The sequence below is a fragment of the Mastomys coucha genome, unplaced genomic scaffold, assembly GCF_008632895.1.
Source record: "Mastomys coucha isolate ucsf_1 unplaced genomic scaffold, UCSF_Mcou_1 pScaffold18, whole genome shotgun sequence".
NCBI lineage: Eukaryota > Metazoa > Chordata > Mammalia > Rodentia > Muridae > Mastomys > Mastomys coucha.
Window position 1 is genome coordinate 19134078 of NW_022196900.1, and position 20522 is coordinate 19154599.

The 20522-nt window shown below is 39.3% G+C and overlaps 1 protein-coding gene across 8 annotated transcripts in view; it reads left to right on the forward strand.

Moving 5' to 3' along the window:
• Musk (muscle associated receptor tyrosine kinase) overlaps positions 1 to 20522 on the forward strand; it is a 96584-nt gene that overhangs the window by 36795 nt on the left and 39267 nt on the right. For 4 of the 8 annotated variants that reach the window (XM_031377491.1, XM_031377492.1, XM_031377494.1 and 1 more), the window contains exons 7-8: positions 9444 to 9473; positions 16304 to 16428. In XM_031377491.1, the coding sequence (XP_031233351.1) occupies positions 9444 to 9473; positions 16304 to 16428 (155 nt within the window). The remainder of the gene's footprint in view (positions 1 to 9443; positions 9474 to 16303; positions 16429 to 20522) is intronic. The other 4 variants (XM_031377497.1, XM_031377493.1, XM_031377496.1 and 1 more) reach the window with 1 other exon arrangement.

Consider the following 20522-nt stretch of genomic DNA (forward strand, 5'->3'; position numbering starts at 1 on the left):
CTTACCTTTTCACAGAGCAGTTCTTCTCTTGATAGTTTCGTTTAGGTATGGAGTCGGGGATATGCTTTTCATATCTGTGAGAAAACAGCACATAACATGATCTATATCTGGGAAATATGAGCCAAGGCAGCCTGATGTTAAAAATAAAATAAAAACCTACCTGTGAAGTCTGCTGAAGGGACAGAACAGACTTCATGAATTAGAATGATATTCAAGAGAGAGAGAGAGACAGAGAGACAGAGAGACAGACAGAGAGAGAGAGAGAGAGAGAGAGAGAAGAGAGATAATATGAATCTGGCTTCAAATCTTGCTTATCACGATTTGTAGTTGAATCCTCAATCAGTGTATAATAATGATGATGATAATAATAATAATAATAATACATTTTTATTAACTGCTTCATAGAAATAATCTTTAATTTATATAAATTTGATAGTTTATTAATTTATTCTCATACATTTTGTACATGTTTATAATATATCATGGCCACCCACTCATTCTCATCCTCTCTTTTATCCACCCCAAACCTTCACCCATTCCCCCTACTCCCATTAAGCTCCTATCTTATTTTAAAGATATAAATAGTTTTTTTATATTTTCATATCTTTATTTTATATCTTTAAAAATATTTTTGGAAAGTTTACACATGCGCTCAATGTATCTTAGCCACATGCATTCTCTGTCTCTCGCTCAGGCTTTGCCCACCTGCCTTCAAATATCTCCATCATTTCATGATTTAAATCTTCTCCACAATTCTGAGCTGAGAGTCAATCACTCCATTGTTTTCCTTCTGGTTGAAAAAAACTGAAATCTGTAGAAGTTGAGCAAGAATCAGACAAAAAAAAAAAAACCCCAGTGAACAATAAAATTAAGGTTCTAGTGCACATCTACCACTCATGGCATCATATATAAATGGGAGGAGATTTTCTCAGTGCTGAGTATGGATTTTCCAGTTTCTGAGTTTGCCTAATTTCTGAGTTTGTCCTTTGCAAAATCTCCAGAGTTAGTTAGAACTTTGGGGACAGAGAGTCAGGATTCCCTGAGCTACTGATTGGGAAGAAAGTCACAGGCATAAAAGCAAATAAATGTGTCTATGTGCAGGTACCCACACAGACCAGAAACTGGCATCACATTTCCACAGAACTTGGGTTCACAGAGGGTTAAGAACTGTGAACATGGATGCTGGGAACTGAATTCATGTCCTCTGGACAAACAGAGTGTGCTTTTCAGAACTGAGCCGTATATGCATTATTACATCAAAACATTTGGGTGCAGAGGAAAATATGAGCTCTTTAGTTGAGCATCGAAGGGAACACTTGAGGCCAGCCTAAGTCTTAGACTGTCTTAAAATGAAACAAAACAAAACAGTAGAAGGCAAATAGTATCTCAGTATTTTATAGGAATGGGATAATTTTTATTTCTCCCTGGTGAGTGCTTTAGACATCTCCTTCAATCTTCATTTTAAATACCATCACCGTGCAGTCTCACCGTGTGACAGAACAGCCAGGAACTGTTTGGAAAGGTGCATGAAGAGACCAGGGGAACTGGACTTTGCAAACGGCTATTTTGAGAAGTTGCTTTGTAGCATTTATAATCTTTCTATTTTAGTTTTATGGTCCATAAATTTGTACCGTGGCACAAAAGTAAATGGCCCTTGGACCAGAGTAGAAGACATAGTTTTCTTTTTCTCCTTCATTTACACTTTTAAAACACTCTGACCTTCCCTTTTAAAGGTTGGCCTTGTCATGTCAAATAGGCCCCTTAACCTAACACTGTAACTCTTGACAGCTAGGGTTAGCAGCATCGTTTGATAGGGATCTCTTTTAAATCCACCAGTTTGAGTTTTACATGTTTTGAAATTTTTATTTTATGGAACGCATGCTCGTTATTGTTATAAATCCCCCTTTAAAATTTGTGTTTTTAACCTTTGGGTGATGTTCCTCTTTTTTTTTTTTTTTTTGCTATGAGTACTTTTTGTCATAGATTCTGTCCTATTTTATATTGATTTTGTTGATATATTTTAATTCAATGTTTCCCCCATTGCTTTGTAGTCTTCAGTTGCTTCCTTTCTAGCCCTCCTCTGTTATGATGTAAATAGAAGAGAGCCTGATGTGTAAAAATAATCCAATCTAAAGGATTTGTTATCTTTAGTATATAAGTTTAGTCATTTATACTTATTCTGAAAACTTATTCCTATTATTTGTTAGAGTTAATTAATTAATTTACAAGGCTGTTCTAGATAGCTCAGGATAGCCTTGAATGTGTGACCCCTTCCCTCATCCTCAGGATTCTATATATCTTTACCATGTGTAATATTAATTTTGCTGTTTCTTTTGTCTGCTTGATTTTTACTCCCATCCTTCTTCCTGCTGAATTCCCCACCCCCACAGCTAGAGATTCTGACATTAGAGTCAGTGCGTTCTACTTTGGTGATGGCTTTGACATTATTAACACAGAGATGGTGTTTCTCCTCTGACAGAGGTTAAAATCACAGAGTCTCGGCTCTGGTGTTCCAAGCAGGACAGAGAGCCTACTCTTTCGCAGCCTGACTCCTTTAATAAATGCCACTCTCTTTCTCCCTATGGTAAATATTACCTAATATTTCTTAATCTCAGAAGTTGAGTAACCTTTATAGACCACGATTACTATTCCTGTTAAGACAAACCACCAGGTGCTGTATCTACTTTTTCTTTTTCATGTTTCTTTTTCCTTTATGCGTTCAATTTCTCATTTCCTAAATATATTCTTCATTAGTTCTTTCTACGGTAATCCATGAGTACTAGACTCTTTTTGTCTTTTTTTTTTTTAACCTTCTGTGTACCACATTGGTGCCTGGTACCTGAAGAGGCCAGAGAGGGCATCAGATCCCCTAGTACTGGAGTTACTGCTGTGAGTGCCCACATAGGTACTGGGAATCTCACCCTATCCTCTGCAAGAGCAGCCAGTAATCTTAGCCACTGAGCCACCATTCTAGTCCCTCTATGTCTCCTTTCACATGGACTGGCTCTTGTTTTGTCTGTGTGATTTTATGGTGGCAGCTATTTTCTCTCAATGTTATCCCGTGACTTCACAGGCCAGAGGGTGAGAAGGTCATCTTTTTTTCTTTTGTTGGCAAGCCAACTCCAGCTTTGGCATTTTTCTCTTGACTTTTGACAATCAGTGCTTTTATCCTTGCTTGCCATCAGGCCTGTCAGTCATCTACTAATGTGTAATATTTCACATAAAAATTTAATAGCTAAAGGAAAAAGACAACATCACTGCCGAGTTGGAGAGTGGGTTTGCTGGGCTACTCCAGGTCACAGATGCAGGTGAGACACTGACCACCTCTTCAGTGTTAGGAAAGCTTGATGAAGCTGGACGAACCAGGTCTGTCTTGGCATGCGTGCAAGTTAGTTCTGGTTGATGCCGGATAGTGAGATTCCTCAGATTCTTCTCTTGTGGGTCCTAGTACACGGCAACACGAGTGTCCTTACAAGTTACAGCTTTCCCTGGTGCCTGCCTGAGAGTTAGTGGAGAACAGGAAGAATTTTCTTTTCTTCTTTTTCTTTTTTCTTTCTAACAGTCCAGATTCAGAAGTTATATAGTCACTTCTGCCATATTTTATTGGTTAGAGATGAATCATTAAATTCAACCTGCTCTTTAAGGAGAAAAATCAGGTACTACTTTTTCCCCTTAGGGAGGACACATGTTAAAACCACAAATGCCAACTTATTTTTATAAATCTTCCTACACACTCATTTCCTAAATAACTTACAGTCCTGCTGCCCCATGGAAAGACCACAATGTTTTTGAGTATTTTTGTAAAGAAAGATCCCTGAGGCCTAGGCAAAGCCACTGATTCTGCAGTGCAGGTTGTGTTGCCTACACTACATGTCTAAAAGCCTCACGAGTGACCGTGAGTTTCATATTTTAAAGCCACAACCTTAGCCCTTCGTGAGATCTAGATGTTTAGTGCTTCCAAAGATATAGATGTTGCTCCAACTTGAGACAGTTTCAATCATTATCTTTTCGCATGCTGCTTCTCTGCCCCTCTCTTACTGTAGATCTCCCATGCTCTTATAACATCAGGAGATCCTCTTATCACTTCTTTGGTCTTCCCTGATCTTGCATGATTTCTCCTCTCTTTCTGTAGGCACCAAGGGCTTCACAGTTTCTCCTTCTTCTCCTTCTCCTTCTTTTCCTTCCCCTTCTTCTCCTTCTCCTCCTTCTTCCCCTTCTCCTCTTCCTCCCCCCTGCCCTCCCCCTCCTCCTCCTTTCTAAGATTATTTATTTAATGTATATGTGCTCTGCTGCATGATCATTACTCCACATGTTAAAAGAGGGCATAAGATGCCCTGATAGATAGTTGTGAGCCACCATGTGTAGTTGCTTTGAATTGAACTCAGGACCTCTGGAAGAGCCAGTGCTCTTAACTTCTGAGCTATCTTATCAGTCTGCTTCAGTTTCCTAAATATCAACTTCTTATTCACTGATTCTCCAATCAACCTTGTTCAAAATGTGTTGTATGTCTTATATATACATGAAGTTTAGCTATTCTATTTTTTCTTTAAATTTTTTATTCTGTTTTAATTTTTAGCCTTCATATTGTTTTCTTCAGGATTATTAACTTGTGTTTGAACTTTGCCTGTCCTTGTATGGCTTATGTGTTGAGGTTTGTGCTATCTTTTTATTTTCTTTCAGTGGGATTAATCACCTAGTTACTAAATGCATTGAATTTCTTAGCATTCTTACTCCCATTGTTCTATGAACTTATGGATCATTACTCCTAATTATTTTTCCTTTAAAGTAATTTTTCTCTTTTCCTGTAAGTTGAAGGTTTTCTTCAGAAAGCCTCCCAGTTCCTTCTTAATAAAGATGTAATGAGCAGAATTTAGGGCTCCAATCTGTAATGTTTTGGAGTCCAATCAAGATTTAGCCTCATAGGCATCCAAATTCTGCAGTACAGTAACTGTGTCTTCCCCTTCTCCTTGGGAGGGGCACCTTACTCTTGCCTTTGTTTTCAAGCAATTAGCTACTCATTCCCAACACCAAGTGGGCACTCCATCTATCTATCTATCTATCTATCTATCTATCTATCTATCTATCTATCTATCCATCCTTCCATAGATAGATATCAGACCTCAGTTGCTGTTGAGAGAACTGGGACTTGACAGTTCTGCTTGTCTCTTATGTTTTGCCTATCTTCCTGTTGGCTGAGGTATTAGTTTAGTGTTGACATCCTCTCTAATACTGCTATGTATTTGTTCTAGTGAGATGATTTTGAATTGTGAACTCAGAACTGTCACAAATATAGTCTCTGTGTTATGTTTACCTATCATCATGTACCTTCAATCCTAGCCAAAAAGCTCCAAGTCCATCCTATGAAACTTCTATCTCATGGAATAAATGATAAGTGGGGGAGGGGTGTTATTGTTTCAAAGGAGTCAAAGGAAGTGCTAGTTAAAGTTGTTCTTTTTATCCATCTAGAAAACAGAATATTTTAGCTGGCTCGTTTGGATACTATAACAAAATGCAAGGATAGGCACATGCACATAATAGCATCTTGTAGAACATCCACAGCCCGCTGTCATTTCTGAGCTGTCACTGTGTGCTGCATTGACTGGATCCAAGTCACTAAGCTAAGAAAAGAACCAGGAGACCTGGAACCTCCAAAGTGCTCATGTTCAAAGCAGCTGGCTCACACATCTCAGATTCTCTCCCCTCATGGTGACCTCAGTACTTACCTCTTGCTCAAACTTCTCTAAAATACCTTGCTGCACTCTCCCCCAGAGCCGGCCAGGACACAGCTGGCTTCTCCCTCAAGCCCTCCCTATCTTATACTTGACCTTTTTTCTCATGATAACTCCTTCCCAGAAACAGGAAGCCTCAGTACCATCCAGCCAGGAACAGATAATATGTGCGTTCAGCTCTTCTGAGACATCAGCCTCACTTGTGGAATCCCTGTTATGTCTTGGCTCACCTCTCTCTTGTAGCCAGAAGAATGCATGCTGTCTGCATACTTCCGAAGTCTGCTTTCTTCTGGTTCTTCATTCACTCCTCAGGGTCTCCATGACTTGTGTGATTTTACCAAGTTTATCCCTTTTATAGCTCTCAGGGAATCTTTACTTTTCTTCTTCCTTCATGACCTTTGATAAACCTTCCAATTCCCTCCCCAATTGATGAAGTGATTAATTAACCTCATAAATGAACATACATAGATGAATTTGGGGAGAAAGGCCTTAATACAAAAAAAGAATAAAAATCGGTGATGGATATTTGTGGTTTTTGGTGATATCAGCTGGCTGACTATATCATACAAGTACAATTGAAAATACATGAAGACTTGTATTCACAGAAAGAAAGTACATACAGTGCTTCTTTTCTTTAGTTATTAGACTCATTGTGCATACTAGTGAATTTCAAGTAACTCAGGATAAGAAGAGCTAAGGAAGTATGAAAAATTAGCAATCAGAGTGAGGGGCTGTGGCTATTACAGCTGGAAACACCAAAACACTACTTGGACTTCAATTCTTGCCCAGTGAATGGGAGTAGGGAAGAGGTCTTATGGGTAGTAATCATAAGGAGGAATGATTTAGAGTATATGTCTCTCCTCCCTATTTTTTTCATAAAGAATTGGTCAAAATGGGTTGCTAAAATGATCCTAAGTTCTCTATAAGTGAACATATTGAAGAGAGTAGTTGATTGTTGTTGAACTTGAATGTGGAAGTAGAGTGGCCATGCAGTCAGGGCGGGCACTGACTGTCTAGCCTACCCACTCTCCCAGGCTAGTCAAGAAGGTGGAAGGCAAGCCATCCCTTATACGAATGCCAAAAGACTTCTTAAAAATTATAGATTTTTTCTGTGAGAAATGGTTCTATACTTCAGAAAAAAAAAGCAACAGAAGTTGGTTGCTACCCCTGGTTCTAACACTATACCTTCCCCAGAAGATTAAAAAGCTATTTGGAGGACAAGACAGAGCATAACACATTAAGCAATTAGATGAGAATTTAACAATTAAATCCAGATGAAGGCTATGAGGTAGGATTTTCAAAACTGGCAGATGACAAGTTCAGAAGTCACCAGGAATCACCATGGACACATGGGTCACATGATGAATTTTGGACTGCAGTCTGTCCTTGAAGTGACCAGCAAAACTGCTCCACAGGGTACATACAAGTTTCAATAGATCCTCACAGAGTAATCTTTCATATTTTCCTCTAAGGTAACATCAGTTGTGTGTGCATGTATTTATATGTGTGTGTATTAATGCCAAAGCATGTGAGGCATTTGTGGATATTTGCATCTATGCACAGAAAGGAGTTTTTATTCTATCCATATGAAAGTGAAATCCCTAGGCCAACCTCTGAGCTTGTTCTTTGGAAAACACTAAATCTCAGACACTGTTACATATCTTTGGTTGGTTCTGTTTAGCTGGTGTGTGTGTGTGCATGTGTGTGTGTAGAGGGGGTATCCTTTCACAATTTTCAGGCCTAATTTGGCTCAAAAAAATCTTTTCATCTCTTCTCACAACATCTGTGATACAAGCAGGGACTCTTCCTGGGTATCGTGGAACACACCTAAAGTCCTAGCACTCAAGACGGGGAGCCAGAGGGTCAAGCATAGCAAATAATGCACAGTGAGACCTTGTCTCAAAACAAAACAAACAATAAAAATGCAATGAAAACAAACCAGGGACTCTACAGTTTCTAACTGCTCAGTATAGAAGAAACTAATACTTTCTCTGTGCTTTACCTGGCACTGTTAGGAATGCTGTAAAAACCTAAGTTCTTCATCTGGACTCAAGGATCATTTGACAGTCAAACTCTGAACATTTTTTTATTTTTTTATTTTTGTAATTGGCATCCATTTATAAATTGTTAGTAGCCTCTAGCCTGGATTCTTAAAGCAAGAAATATAAAACTAAACACCATTGACCTCCTTGGTGAAGGCAGCAAGAGGTCAGAGAGAGTCAAAGCAAATAGGAGATTTTTCATGCATTTGACTTTAAGATTGGATATGAAGTACGCAATGGAGACGTTAGTCACCATGACACCAGGTTACAGCAGAGGACTCCATGTCTGAACCTGAATGAGGACACTGCATTCTTGCTCTGTCCTGGCAGTAGATCCCTGAGTCTTAGATGGTTTGCTCTGTTTTATATGTAAAATAACCCCAGTTACACAGGTCATGTTCAATCAAAGAGATACAGGAGAGATCTCAGTGAGTGGTGTGTGACATATATGAAAATAGCCACCATCTATGAAGAACAGTGCAAGCCTATTCCTGTCAGAAACAGTGGTTACCAACAATATCACTATTTTTCCATATACACACATGGCAACTGACTTATATTTAATTAATTCTTAAAAAAAAAAAAGGTCTAAATGGATTTGAACAAATAACCCTTGAGAGTTTTGTGTGATATGGTCATAGTAAACATTTTAGAATGACTAATTTGTTTTTTATTTTTCCCTGGTTAGGGTTTTTAAAAATGTATACAAATTCTCCATCCTTTCTATCCAATTTAGAGTTTTGGGTTTTGTTCTCTTTCTCTCTCTGTCTCTGTCTCTGTCTCTCTCTGTCTCTGTCTCTCTCCCTCCCTCCCTCCCTCTCCCTCTCTCCTCCTCCCTCCCTCACTTACTCCCTCCCTCTCTCCTCCTCCTTCCCTCCCTTCCTCCCTCTCTCTCTCCCTTCCTCCCTCCCTCTCTTCTTCTTTCCCTCTTTCTCTCCCTCTCTCTTTCTCCCTCCCTCTTTCCCTTTCTCTCTCTTCCTCTTTCTTTCCTTTCTTTCTTCCTTTCTTTCTTTCTTTCTTTCTTTCTTTCTTTCTTTCTTTCTTTCTTTTTCTCCCAGAGCAGCCTTGGCTACTCTGTTCCTAGAATGCTTTGTTCTTCTCTCTACTCTCTGACTGCCTCTGGGGGTTAAAAATAAGAGCTCCAGATCTTTGTTGGTGGTAGGCCCTGGTTCTGCAGAACCCCCCTAATCCCCTGTTTACCACAACAGGAGTCTATTGCCATAGAAATGATAGCTGAGATCCCACAGTCCACAGCACTGACTTCACAGCAGGGCCTGGTAAGAGGAGAAGCCAAGCAAACAGAGGAACAGAATTCACTAGAATAGTAGAGGCTCTGTTGCCTTGAAAGAAAAGGGGGATTGTCCTTGTCTGCATTAAAACAAAAATGCATGAGTGAGCTATGTCTTCGAGAATGCTGTAGTTTATTTTCTGTATAATACTGCCTGACTATAAGTCGTAATTTGGAATCTTATGCCATGGGATCGTTTGCTTGCAAAGAAAGGTCAGCACTTTCCCTTCCTGGCATTTGTTTCTTATTGAAATAAGAAACAAGTAGATTCTAATGAATCCTGAACAATGGATGTGCTGCAGTCTAAGACCCCCCTTCTCACCAAGCATTGTTTTGTTTCTGTTTGTTGGCTGTGTGTCCGTTTCCTCCTGTTCTCATTAACAGAAGACAGTGAACCTGAGCAGGACACTAAAGGTATTTTCCCCCTTCTTGTCTGCCTTGCTGCTTCTTTTTAGATGCACAGTATACTTCAGTTGCTTATTTTCCTGACCTTAAGTCCTATTATTCTGTCAAGAAATGGCAAGTGGCCCATGGGAATAAGAAGTCACAGCATTAAACAGAGGACTTGAAGATGGGACTGCTTTCCTGTAGATACAGGCTATGGACCAATCACATTTCTTAGGAGAACATTGAATCCAGAGTAGGGTTAGAATCACATATTCCAAATTCTAGAATCACAGCATGAGATTAAAGAAAAAGAACAGACAAAAATAAATAAATAACTAACCCACACAGGTCAGGACAGAAAGTTATTTGGGAGGGGGTATTAAAATTTTGGAGAAGTATTAAAAAATTCATGGTGCTAATTTATGCTTGGTTACCAACATTTCCACATGATGAGGAGTTTAATGCATTTGCTCTAAATCAGAAAAAAAATGAAGTGACTTTATTTTAGTTAACATGGAAATGTATTATTTGTGTGGGACAATCCTCATGCACAACAAACCTCCCATCAGTAAAAGTAACTTCTCTCCCAGGAAGACTCAAGTTCTTCTCAACCAGACTTGCTAATCTGAGGCTAAAAGCCACAAGTCCTCATCTCAGCTATCTTAGGCTGCCATTGCTTTTAAACAGTGTCTCCTTCTCTCTATACAGAACACATACAATTGATTGAGTACTTTAGACTCACAATCCTGGGGGTTACAAGTGCTTCAGCTTCCAGAGTTTTTCAGATTCTGGAAGGTTTGTTCAGTCTTGACCAGCTGAAGTCTATCTATAAACCTGTTGAGAGTCATGTTGGCACTCTTAATGAGTTTAGGCTTATACATTTTCAGACTAGAAAACTGTATTAGTCGTTATCACATGGCCCTGACTTCCTAGCTGGCAGAAGCAGCTTTAAGGAGAACTTTCATTTCGCCCAGTGATCCAAGGGATGCAAACCAGTTTGGGGAATGGGGAGATGGGGAGAGACATAGGGCTGCTGCAGCAGCTCCATCTGCAGCTTCAAGGGCATGAGATGACAGGCCTATGCATCACAGAGGATCAGGAAGCAGAGAGCCTGGACCAATACCACAAAATACATGCAATGCTCAAAGTCTACCCCAACCACCCAGTTCTGCTAGCTAACTTTTTGTCCTAAAGAATTTATAACCTGGGCTGGAGAGGTGGCTCAGTGGTTCAGAGCATTCTTGCTTTTACAGAGGATCCATCATTCATGCTGGGAGGCTCAACTGCCTTTAGCTCCAGCTCCAGGGGATCTGACATCCTACTGGTCTCCTCGGGCACCTGCACTTACATGTGCACACACTATGTGCATACGCCCCTGTCTTAGTCAGGGTTTCTATTCCTGCACAAACAACATGACCAAGAAGCAAGTTGGGGAGGAAAGGGTTCTTTCAGCTTACTTCCATATTGCTGTTCATCACCAGAGGAAGTCAGGACTGGAACTCAAGCAGGTCAGGAAGCAGGAGCTGATGCAGAGGCCATGGACAGATGCTTCTTACTGGCTTGCTTTTTCTGGCTTGCTCAGCCTGCTCTCTTATAGAACCCAAGACTTCCAGCCCAGGGATGGCACCACCCACAAGGAGCTCTACCCCCTTGATCACTAATTGAGAAAATGCCCCACAGCTGGATCTCATGGAGGCACTTCCCCAACTGAAGCTCCCTTCTCTAACCCCAGCCTGTGTCAAGTTGACATACAAAACCAGCCAGTACAGCCCCACAATTAATATACACATAATTAAAATGATAAATTTTCAAAAAAGAAGAAGAAGAAGAAGAAGAAGAAGAAGAAGAAGAAGAAGAAGAAGAAGAAGAAGAAGAAGAAGAAGAAGAAGAAGAACCCCAAACCTCCCAAGGCAGTACCAGTTGCAGACGAAGTGTCCAACCGCATGAACATGTGGAGGACATTTTAGATGTAAGCCATAGGAGAGGCCTAACCCATATCTAAAATGTCTTCCTCTTTCTAGATACCAGGTTATTTACAACACCAATCAAGTAAAAGTGTTCCACCTGGAGGTCTGGGTTAGTTTTAGTGATTGTGTTTTTTTTTTTTTTGTTTTTGTTTTTGTTTTTCAAGACAAGGTTTCTCTGTATAGCCCCGGCTGTCCTGGAACTCACTCTATAGCCCAGGCTGGCCTCGAACTCAGAAATCCACCTGCCTCTGCCTCCCAAGTGCTGGGATTAAAGGCGTGTGCCACCACCACTTGGCTGGGTTAGTTTTAAATCATCTCCCTTTCCCCTTTATTCCTGCCTGTTACTGATCCCTTGAAAACTTTATAAAGAACTCACCAACAGAGGGTAGGAAATGTTACAAAAGGGACAGAGTAAGAGAAAATAAAATATCTACGCTCTCACAGTTCCTTTGAAATAACTGTTCAGAAATAGAGAACTGGCCGAAACTTGAGAAATCTCTTGAACTACCCTCTAACAAGAAGAGAGACTAGAGACCTGCCATTTTAGGAGGTGGCCTAGGTTTCCTGCTCCCTTCATTTCCCATGATATTATAAAAACAATTATGATGGACATAGCTCCTGAACACATACAACCTTTAAAATGGCAACCATAAGACCGATTATAAATCTGAAAGTAATTTGGAAAATGAATGTGGCAGGTGTTCAGGGTGGGGATGGAAGGAGTATGTCTGGGTTTGTTATAAGCTATTTTGATGTAGGATTCCTGACCTTCAAAATAGGGCTGCAAGTTTACCCAAGAACATCAAACCCAAAACACATGAATAGATTCTGTAGGAGAAAATCCTCAGGGTCAACACTGGCCACGTCTGTTTCTCATAGTGCTGGTGAATGCTACCATGCTTACCCATGGGAACGTGAATGAGGACGAGTACGTAGCAAATTGGATAGTGGTAGATCAGATTATCTATGGCAAGAGAACTGTAATAGCATACTAGTTATAAAATCTCCCCAAATCACTAAATAATTTCAAACTCCTATTCAGCAGTTTGCTTGTTTATACAACAAAACACATTTTCTTCCATGAAAGCAAATTACAAAATAAAGACATTTAATGCGCATTTCCCTGGCTAAGGAACAGATCTCACCGAGCTTCCCTGATGATGTAGAATGCAGTGTCAGTGTGTGGCTACCCACTGAAGCCATGAGATCTGCCATGGAACTATATCCAAGTTCACTCCTGCAGGGGATGAAGTTAGCCTGACTTTTATTTTTGGTTGCAGCTGCTGGGATTGTTGTGGATGGTTGTTAAGTGTTTGGAATTCCTCTCAGCCCACCTTCACCTTTCACATTTAGAACTGAAAACAAATACAAATGGGGAGCAACACATGAGCCTTATTGCTGATGAAGCTGGGTTGAACAAGGAAGCCTTCTAGACCAGCTAACAAGGGGACCACCATAACTTCTGTTTGACATCCTTGCCTCTCGAGCCTTTCCCATGTCACATGTTAACGATTGGGTAAAGAAGTCCTGACCTGGTAACTTTTGGTAAACTTTCAACCACATATCAAGCTCTTTCCCTTCATAGAAGTAGAATAAGTAAAAGATATAGATAACTTTATTTGCCTTAGCTCATCAGAAAAGTCACCCACTCGCTCTCCTACTCATCCACTCATTCATTTAATAAATACTTATGATTACTTACCCTATACCAGGTGGGGTACATCTAGTGATACACAGAATCCCACATATACATAGGTCAGCCTGCTGTGATGAGCAAAGCAAAGACAGACCTTGATAACGTTTGCATCCCAGGGAGAGGGACAGCCACAATACAAATAAATAAAGGACCCACAGTTGTCAAGTGGTGCTAAGTGCTATGTGAATGTAACCAGAGTGAGGGGCATGGAGGATATTATGAAAACAAGACATTTCAGTAGAACCCAAAAGGTTCTACTGATGCTTAGAACCACCTTTGGGAGTAGAGGAAAAGTGAAAGAAAGGGTTGAAGATGTCTGTCACTACTGCAAAGGGAAGGCCAACTCTCATCTTTTGGAGAGAACTCAAGAGTATGGGATAGACCGGCTTCACTGTAATCTCTGGTCATTTTCCTCTCTTAACACATCACACTTAATGATGTAGCCCACTTTGGAGAGAACAACTATTTATTAGCAGTTTTATAGTCATGGAGACACCTGTGTAGCCAATAGTACCCATCACGTGTGCCCAAACAGAGCCCCTAGAAAGCTCTAGATCAGGCAGAATGGGGAACCAATTAAGTTTAGCATCATGCTGAGCTGTGCAAGAGTAGCTGGCTGGCTTACCCACTATCTCACTTTACGCTTAGCTGGGTTGTGCAGCATAGACTAGCGAGGGTTTTGCAATGCACCTAAGTGACGATCCACACAATGCAATAGCTGCCAAAAGGAAAAAGAAAGGCTATAAATCAGAATGCAATAAACCCACCCTGGTCACTACACTTCCAAGAAGAATTCCAAATTCCCGAATGAAAATGTTTGCTTCTATAAATCAAAACAGGAGAAAGAATCTAGATTTCCTATTTCTCCCATTTGTTTTCATTGTCCTAGCTTTCATCCAAAAAAACCCTCATTTCAAGTCCAAGGGCTCAGTCAAACCATTCGAACACTTCTGTAACAAGACTGATACCAACATGATCCAACTCCCAGTCTCTCAAGGACCACATTGTTCTCAATGCTCAGAGGCAGGCAGTGAGCCTCATGTGCTTCCGATTACAGTGCCAACTCAAAACCTGCAGTGCCAACCCCTGCACACACTATTCCAGCCAGGTGTTACAGATGTATGGCATAGCCTACGCCTCCATGACCATCACCAGAAAACATGAACAGGATGTGGCTGACCCTGCTAGGGTGACAGTCAGCCTGGGTTTGGCTGTCAAAAGAACACAGCCTGTGAACTCGGATTCAGTGGGGAAAATAAGAATCCAAAGTGAGATCTTAGGTGACATGGCCCTTAAACCTCTTTCACACCATAGTAGATTTCTTCCCTCTTACTATTTATTTATTGAGGCAAGTAAATAATTTGCCATTTTAAGTTTTTTGCATTCTGAGTTTGACAGACATGGTCTCCAGGATATTGCTCATTGTGTTCCTAAACTCTGATTTTTGTTGGGTGTTTAACCTTGTAAAGCCAGGTTATTGTTGCTGTTGTTATTTTTTAGATTATCGCATGGCATGTAGTTCAGGTTGGCCTCAAACTCCCATATAGCTAAGGATAGATAACCTTGGACTCCAATCCTCCTGCCTTAATTTCCTCAGTGCTGGGATTACAGGTATGTCCTACTCCATCTGGTTGATGTGGTGCTGGGAACTGAACCCAGGGCCTTGTATAGCCTAGGCAATCACTCTACCAAGTGAACTACACCTCTAGCCCTCAATTTTAGTTTTAAGAGATAGATTCAACTGTATGTTAAACATTCACTACATTTAAGAAAAAGAACTTTGTATTTTTTTTTTAAGCACTGTTGTCATTGAACATGACATTTTTATTACTTTTCTGTCCTCCCAGCTTTTGGGTAGAACATTTACATATTTAAAGTGGGTGAGCCCCAATGGTGTTATAAATACCACATCTTGGAGTCCTCAATATCAAAAGATAGGAAGTCAAGTTAATTCAATTTTTCACCAACCAAAGATCCAGGTGTCAAGGGAAATGTCACATTTTTATACCCTTGAGTGATGTGACCTTTTGAAAAGGTCAAAAGTCAGAGGGACTACCAAGAAGCCCTAGCCTCACTGTGATTGTTGTGTCAACCCTCTGCCTTGTCCACATGAACTCCATGAATTTCAGTGAACTAGAAGAACTAAGTCAAAGTGCCGTGACAATTAGGGTTTAGAATTCCTGTCATGTGCTGGGCTCTGGTCCTAGAAAACAACAGAAAAGAGCATAAAATATGTTGACAACAGGAAAACAAAATGATTTCATAATAGCTTAAAAGACTGTTGGACTTAACATCAGAAGGCATGAGACCAGGCTCAGTACCATCTCTGCTATTGCTCTGGGAAAGTAAAAAAATTAATGAGGATTCCGTTTCCACATCTGAAAAGAAGGACAGAAATCTAGCTCATCTTCTGAACTACACTCTCCAATTCATTCTGAGTTTTCAACTCTCCCTTTTTAATTCAGGATAGAACTGATAAGCCTGTAGATTGGTTTTTTAATTGGTGAAGTTGTATAATGATAAGGAATGCAGGAGACTCATTCTCCTCCTCACATTTATCTTAAACATTCCTTTTCTCCCTATCATCTCATTCTTTGAAATGTGTGATATATTTGAATTTGTTCTCAATACTAGAGATAGAGTTGAGGGTATAAACCATTAATTATTTCTTTAGCTTGCTAAAATAATATCAAGTGTGTATTTTCTTCATAAAATCTTCTGGGCACTTAATCCAGCAGGAAACAAAACAGTACAAGACATTCTAATGGGGGGAGCTGAAGAACAAATAAGTAGGAACTAACAGAATATCAGAGAGCGGTAAATATATAAAGATCATAAGATAGAATGGCAAAGGTGATTGGGAATTGGACTGTGTGTTGGATGATTATGGTTCTAAGAAAATGTCCCTTAAAATGAGACATGAGTTATACACATAAGGAACCCATCACATTTAGATATTAGCATAAATGTTCTAGACTGTGTATCGACAAAGGCCAACTTCTATGTTGGAACGAAGTGTATCCTGGGATGGTGACAAATACAAGGTCATAGCACAAAGAGCATAGAGGGCAAACATAGCAACACTGAAGGAGTGAGCATACTCAGGGCACACAGTGTGACTGGAGTTTTAAAGTCCTGCCTTGCTTAGCCATTTCATAAGGAACAATCACTCATGGCCTTTGTTTTCCTAACAGTTTTTGCAAGAATCCTGCGTGCTCCTGAATCCCACAATGTCACCTTTGGTTCCTTTGTAACCCTACGCTGCACAGCAATAGGCATCCCTGTCCCCACCATCAGCTGGATTGAAAACGGAAATGCTGTGAGTGCCTTGTGATTGGGATGATGTGGGGAAGACCTGCTGGTGGTGACTTTCTGCACTCAGCATGTACCTGCAGTGTGTGGTGATTTGAATAAGAACAGCCCCTGGTGCCTCATATATTTGAATATGTGGTCCCTAGTTGGTGGAACTCTTTGGGAAGGATTAGAAGGTGTGTCACTGGGATGCTTTTGAGGTTTCAAAAGGCTATTTGCTCTGCCACTTTTCCTGTCTTCAATTTGTTCTTGATCTTAACTGTTCCTGCTGCCATAACTTTGTTCCATCATCATGGACTCTAATCCTCTGAAACCATAAGCCCCAAATTAAATGTTATCATTTATAAATCATCATGGTCATAGTACTTATCACAGAAATGTGATAAGTGCACAGTAACTAAGATAGTGTTATCATTTCTATCTACATTGGTGGTCCTAATTTTACCAGTGTTTAAAGATGTCCTTGGTACCAGAAGCCACTGGTGTCAAACTCTGGGACTTTACAGTCTTCCCTGTATCTTTTACTGTTTTGTGTAAAAGAGAAATTGTTCTAAGTCCTTCCTGTAACTAAAATAATTTTCATAAAATGTACCAGGAAAAGGCCAGTTCACTAGTGGAGGTTACTTTAATGCAAAATAATCCAGGACTATAATCCATTCAATATTTCATTTTTAATAGTGCTAATAGTAGCTAATGTGATCACCTGGTTATTTGAGCCAAGTCTCCAAGTACTTTACATACAAGCATTCACACCTGTGAATTATAGCACAGGTGTAATACTTCAGGTGGACTATTTCACTTATAGATCACATTGAGATGAGCTTGATACCTAGTTCTTTGAGAACTTTCTTTCTTGTTATCTAATTATTCTCTGTACTTTATCAATTTCCAATGTTGGGAAGTTTTTCAGGGGAAGAACAATGCTCTACATTTTTTGTATGTGAATTTTTCTGCTTTTTTTTTCAAGTATGAAAGTTCATCTGTAATAGCTAGGGTCTTTTTTTTTTCTGTTTGTTTTGTTTTTATCCATAATGGAAAATTAATCAGGACTCTTATTGTTATATTTTTAAAATATTGCCTCTTGTCTATTTGTGTTCGGTAAGAATATACTTTTTACCTTATCTGTAACTAAAACCAACTTAAGGAAGAAAGTTTTTAAGATAACAGCTTGTAATCCATCCTGAAAGGAAGTCAGAGCAGGAACCTGGAGACAGGAACTGAAGCTGAGGCCATAGAGGGAGTGCTACTCGTTGCCTTGCTCTCTGTGGCTTGCTCAGTCTACCTTCCCATACACCACTGGACCACCTGCCCAAGGTGGGTTGGTCTCTCCCATATCAACCATCAATCAAGAAAATTTCCCACAGACTTGCCTACAGAACTGTCTGGTAGAAGTCATTGAGGTTTACTCTTCCAAGATGACTCTAACTTGTGTCAATTTGACCAAACAAAGCAAAACAAAAGACTAATCTAACTCTCACAGTTTTAAGATTGTGTTCATGAGGTAAAGAAACATATTTTCATTGCTTTGGTATGGACACAATTTAAATCGATGTAACTCCTCACCATCAGTTGTATCAACCATTGGCAAACATGGTGATTTTCACAGTAAATCGACTTCTCCCTCCTGTTGAAGCCCCTCTTCGCTTATAAAAGCACCACTGTTTTTTTTGTTTGTTTCTTTCACTGTGCTGTTTCATCTTGCTTCAATCCATTTTCTGTTCTGGATTATTGTATCTATTTTCTAAACTTGGAGCAGCCTGTTCTTTCAGTGAGCTGTCAAGATCATGTTCCAGGGACATGTTAGGCCAGCCTCACGGAATCGCCTGGCAAGCTTGTATCTTTTTCTTTGGTGCAGAGCCTGAAGTAAAGAGGCTGGGATGTAAGTCTCTGAAACTCTGAGGCATGATCCTCTGCCATGCGTCTGAGGATAGCTTCTCTCTCCTCTACATTCTCTCTCCTCAGACTCCTAGAAAGCAGATTCCTCTCTGTGATCGATACAATTTAGAGTCAACTTGACTGGATTAAGATTCACCCTGGAGATTTAGGAAGCACCAGAGCATTAACTATGGATGTTACACAAAGAATAGCCACATGAGGCATGCTGGCTCATCACCAACTAGAGCCAAACTAAAACTAACCTCTAAACATGGCAATAAGCCTATAATGCTATAAAAGATGAGACTGTTTCCCATCTCCCATGCAAACCAAAAGATTGAACAGTCAGACACAGATCAGAAGAAAATTCCAACAATGTGTCCCGACTTGATGAAGACAAGTCTCCTTTCGGCCCTTGTCGATGTTCAGTTTTTTGTTTTTTTCATGGAAATTTTTAGTAAGATAAATTTGAAAGTGACAAGTAGCTTCTATTTTCTTTTATAATAGTGGAAATAGTAATTTGATGGGAATAAAAGAGAGCTTACTATTTTTAAAAAGAAGGGCTTTGCATGTTATAGAACCATATTTATTGAAAGTTATTGATAATAACCATTATATAGACATTTAACTACAAATTTAGAAAAAAAATTTGTATATCTCTCTTGCTTTGTTCAATACACATGATTCCTAGAAGTGTATAAAAGTTGAAATAGTTTTTTAAAAAAAGTTTTGTAAAATAGTGTGTGTGTGTGTGTGTGTGTGTGTATGTGTGTAACTATTGTGTTTTTAAATGTTCTTACAGATAGCCATTTTAGTCAGATTTTTAAAGGGACATGATTTTCGTTTCACGGCTGTGAGCTTTAGAGTCATTTTATAAAATTAATTGGCAAAACAAAATAATTACATATAACAATTATGTGGGATAATTCAGTAGGCAGCTTGAAAGAGGACAATAGTAATGGCTATGAAAATACAAAACAATATAGAAATGCCTTTCACACCAGTATCTTTTTTTCTACAATGCAGTGGCAAACAATATTTAGTATATCTACAGGAGTATGAACATTACTGGGACTTTTGTAAGGAGGTAGGTTGATTTGCTGATTTGATTGAGTGCAGCAATTATTTCACTGAATAAATGTATACAAAATATAATTCATATGCCTTAAACATATAATATGTTTATATGTTATATGTTGTATAAAATATAATAAATATATAATGTGTGAATATATAAATATAAAATAATCAAATATATAAAAACTGTTGGTCATATCTGTTACATGAGGTATGCCCAGCTAGCTGGAATTATTTATAATGTAGGGTCACTGAAGCCTGGATACTTTCCAAGGTATTTCTGTGTTCAGGTGAGGCCATGGTGTCACTAGATTATCTATGGCTATAGGTAGACTATCTCTAGTCAACACTGTCAGTGGATCAAAGATGCACACAAATGTTGTACAGGTATGCATGATCTCAGATGGGAGTTAGGATATCTATCTGATACAACTTTCTATTTTACTGACTCTTTAAAAATATTTATTTTAAAAAGGTTTATTTTAAAAGCTTTATTTTAGTTTTACTTGTGTGTGTGTGTTGTGTGTGCATGCGCACGTGAGAGCTTGTGGGTTTCTGTACATATGAGTGCAATTGCTCAAGGAGTTCAGAAAAGGGTATCAGATTCCTTGGAGCTGGAGTTACAGGCAACTATATGCTGCCCATCATGATGTGGGTGCTGACACCCCAACTAGGATTCTCTTCAAGAGAAGTACATGCTCTTAACCGCTGAGCCATTACTGCAGTCTCCAAAATTCTATTATTATATTTTTTCTGTAATATGTTTAAGGCAAAAGAATGATATTTTGTATATATTTATTTACTCAGTGAAATAACTACTGTAGTCAAGCAAATCTATCTCCTTACAAAAGTCATCACTCTCAGAAAGAATGTTTTAGCTCAGAGGTTCTCAACCTTCCTAATGCTGTGAACTTTTAATATAGTTCCTTGTGTTATGGTTACCCTCAACCATAAGGCCATTTTTGTTGCTACTTCATATATATAATTTTGGAAGTTATGAACCATAATATAAATATATGATATGCAGCAGATCTAATATGTGATCCAAAAGGTATCCTGACCCACAGGTTGAGAACCACTGCTCTATCCAGACATAAGAATTTATTCTGGTTTCTTTAGTTAAGTGAACCAGAATGATTTGGCAAAAAC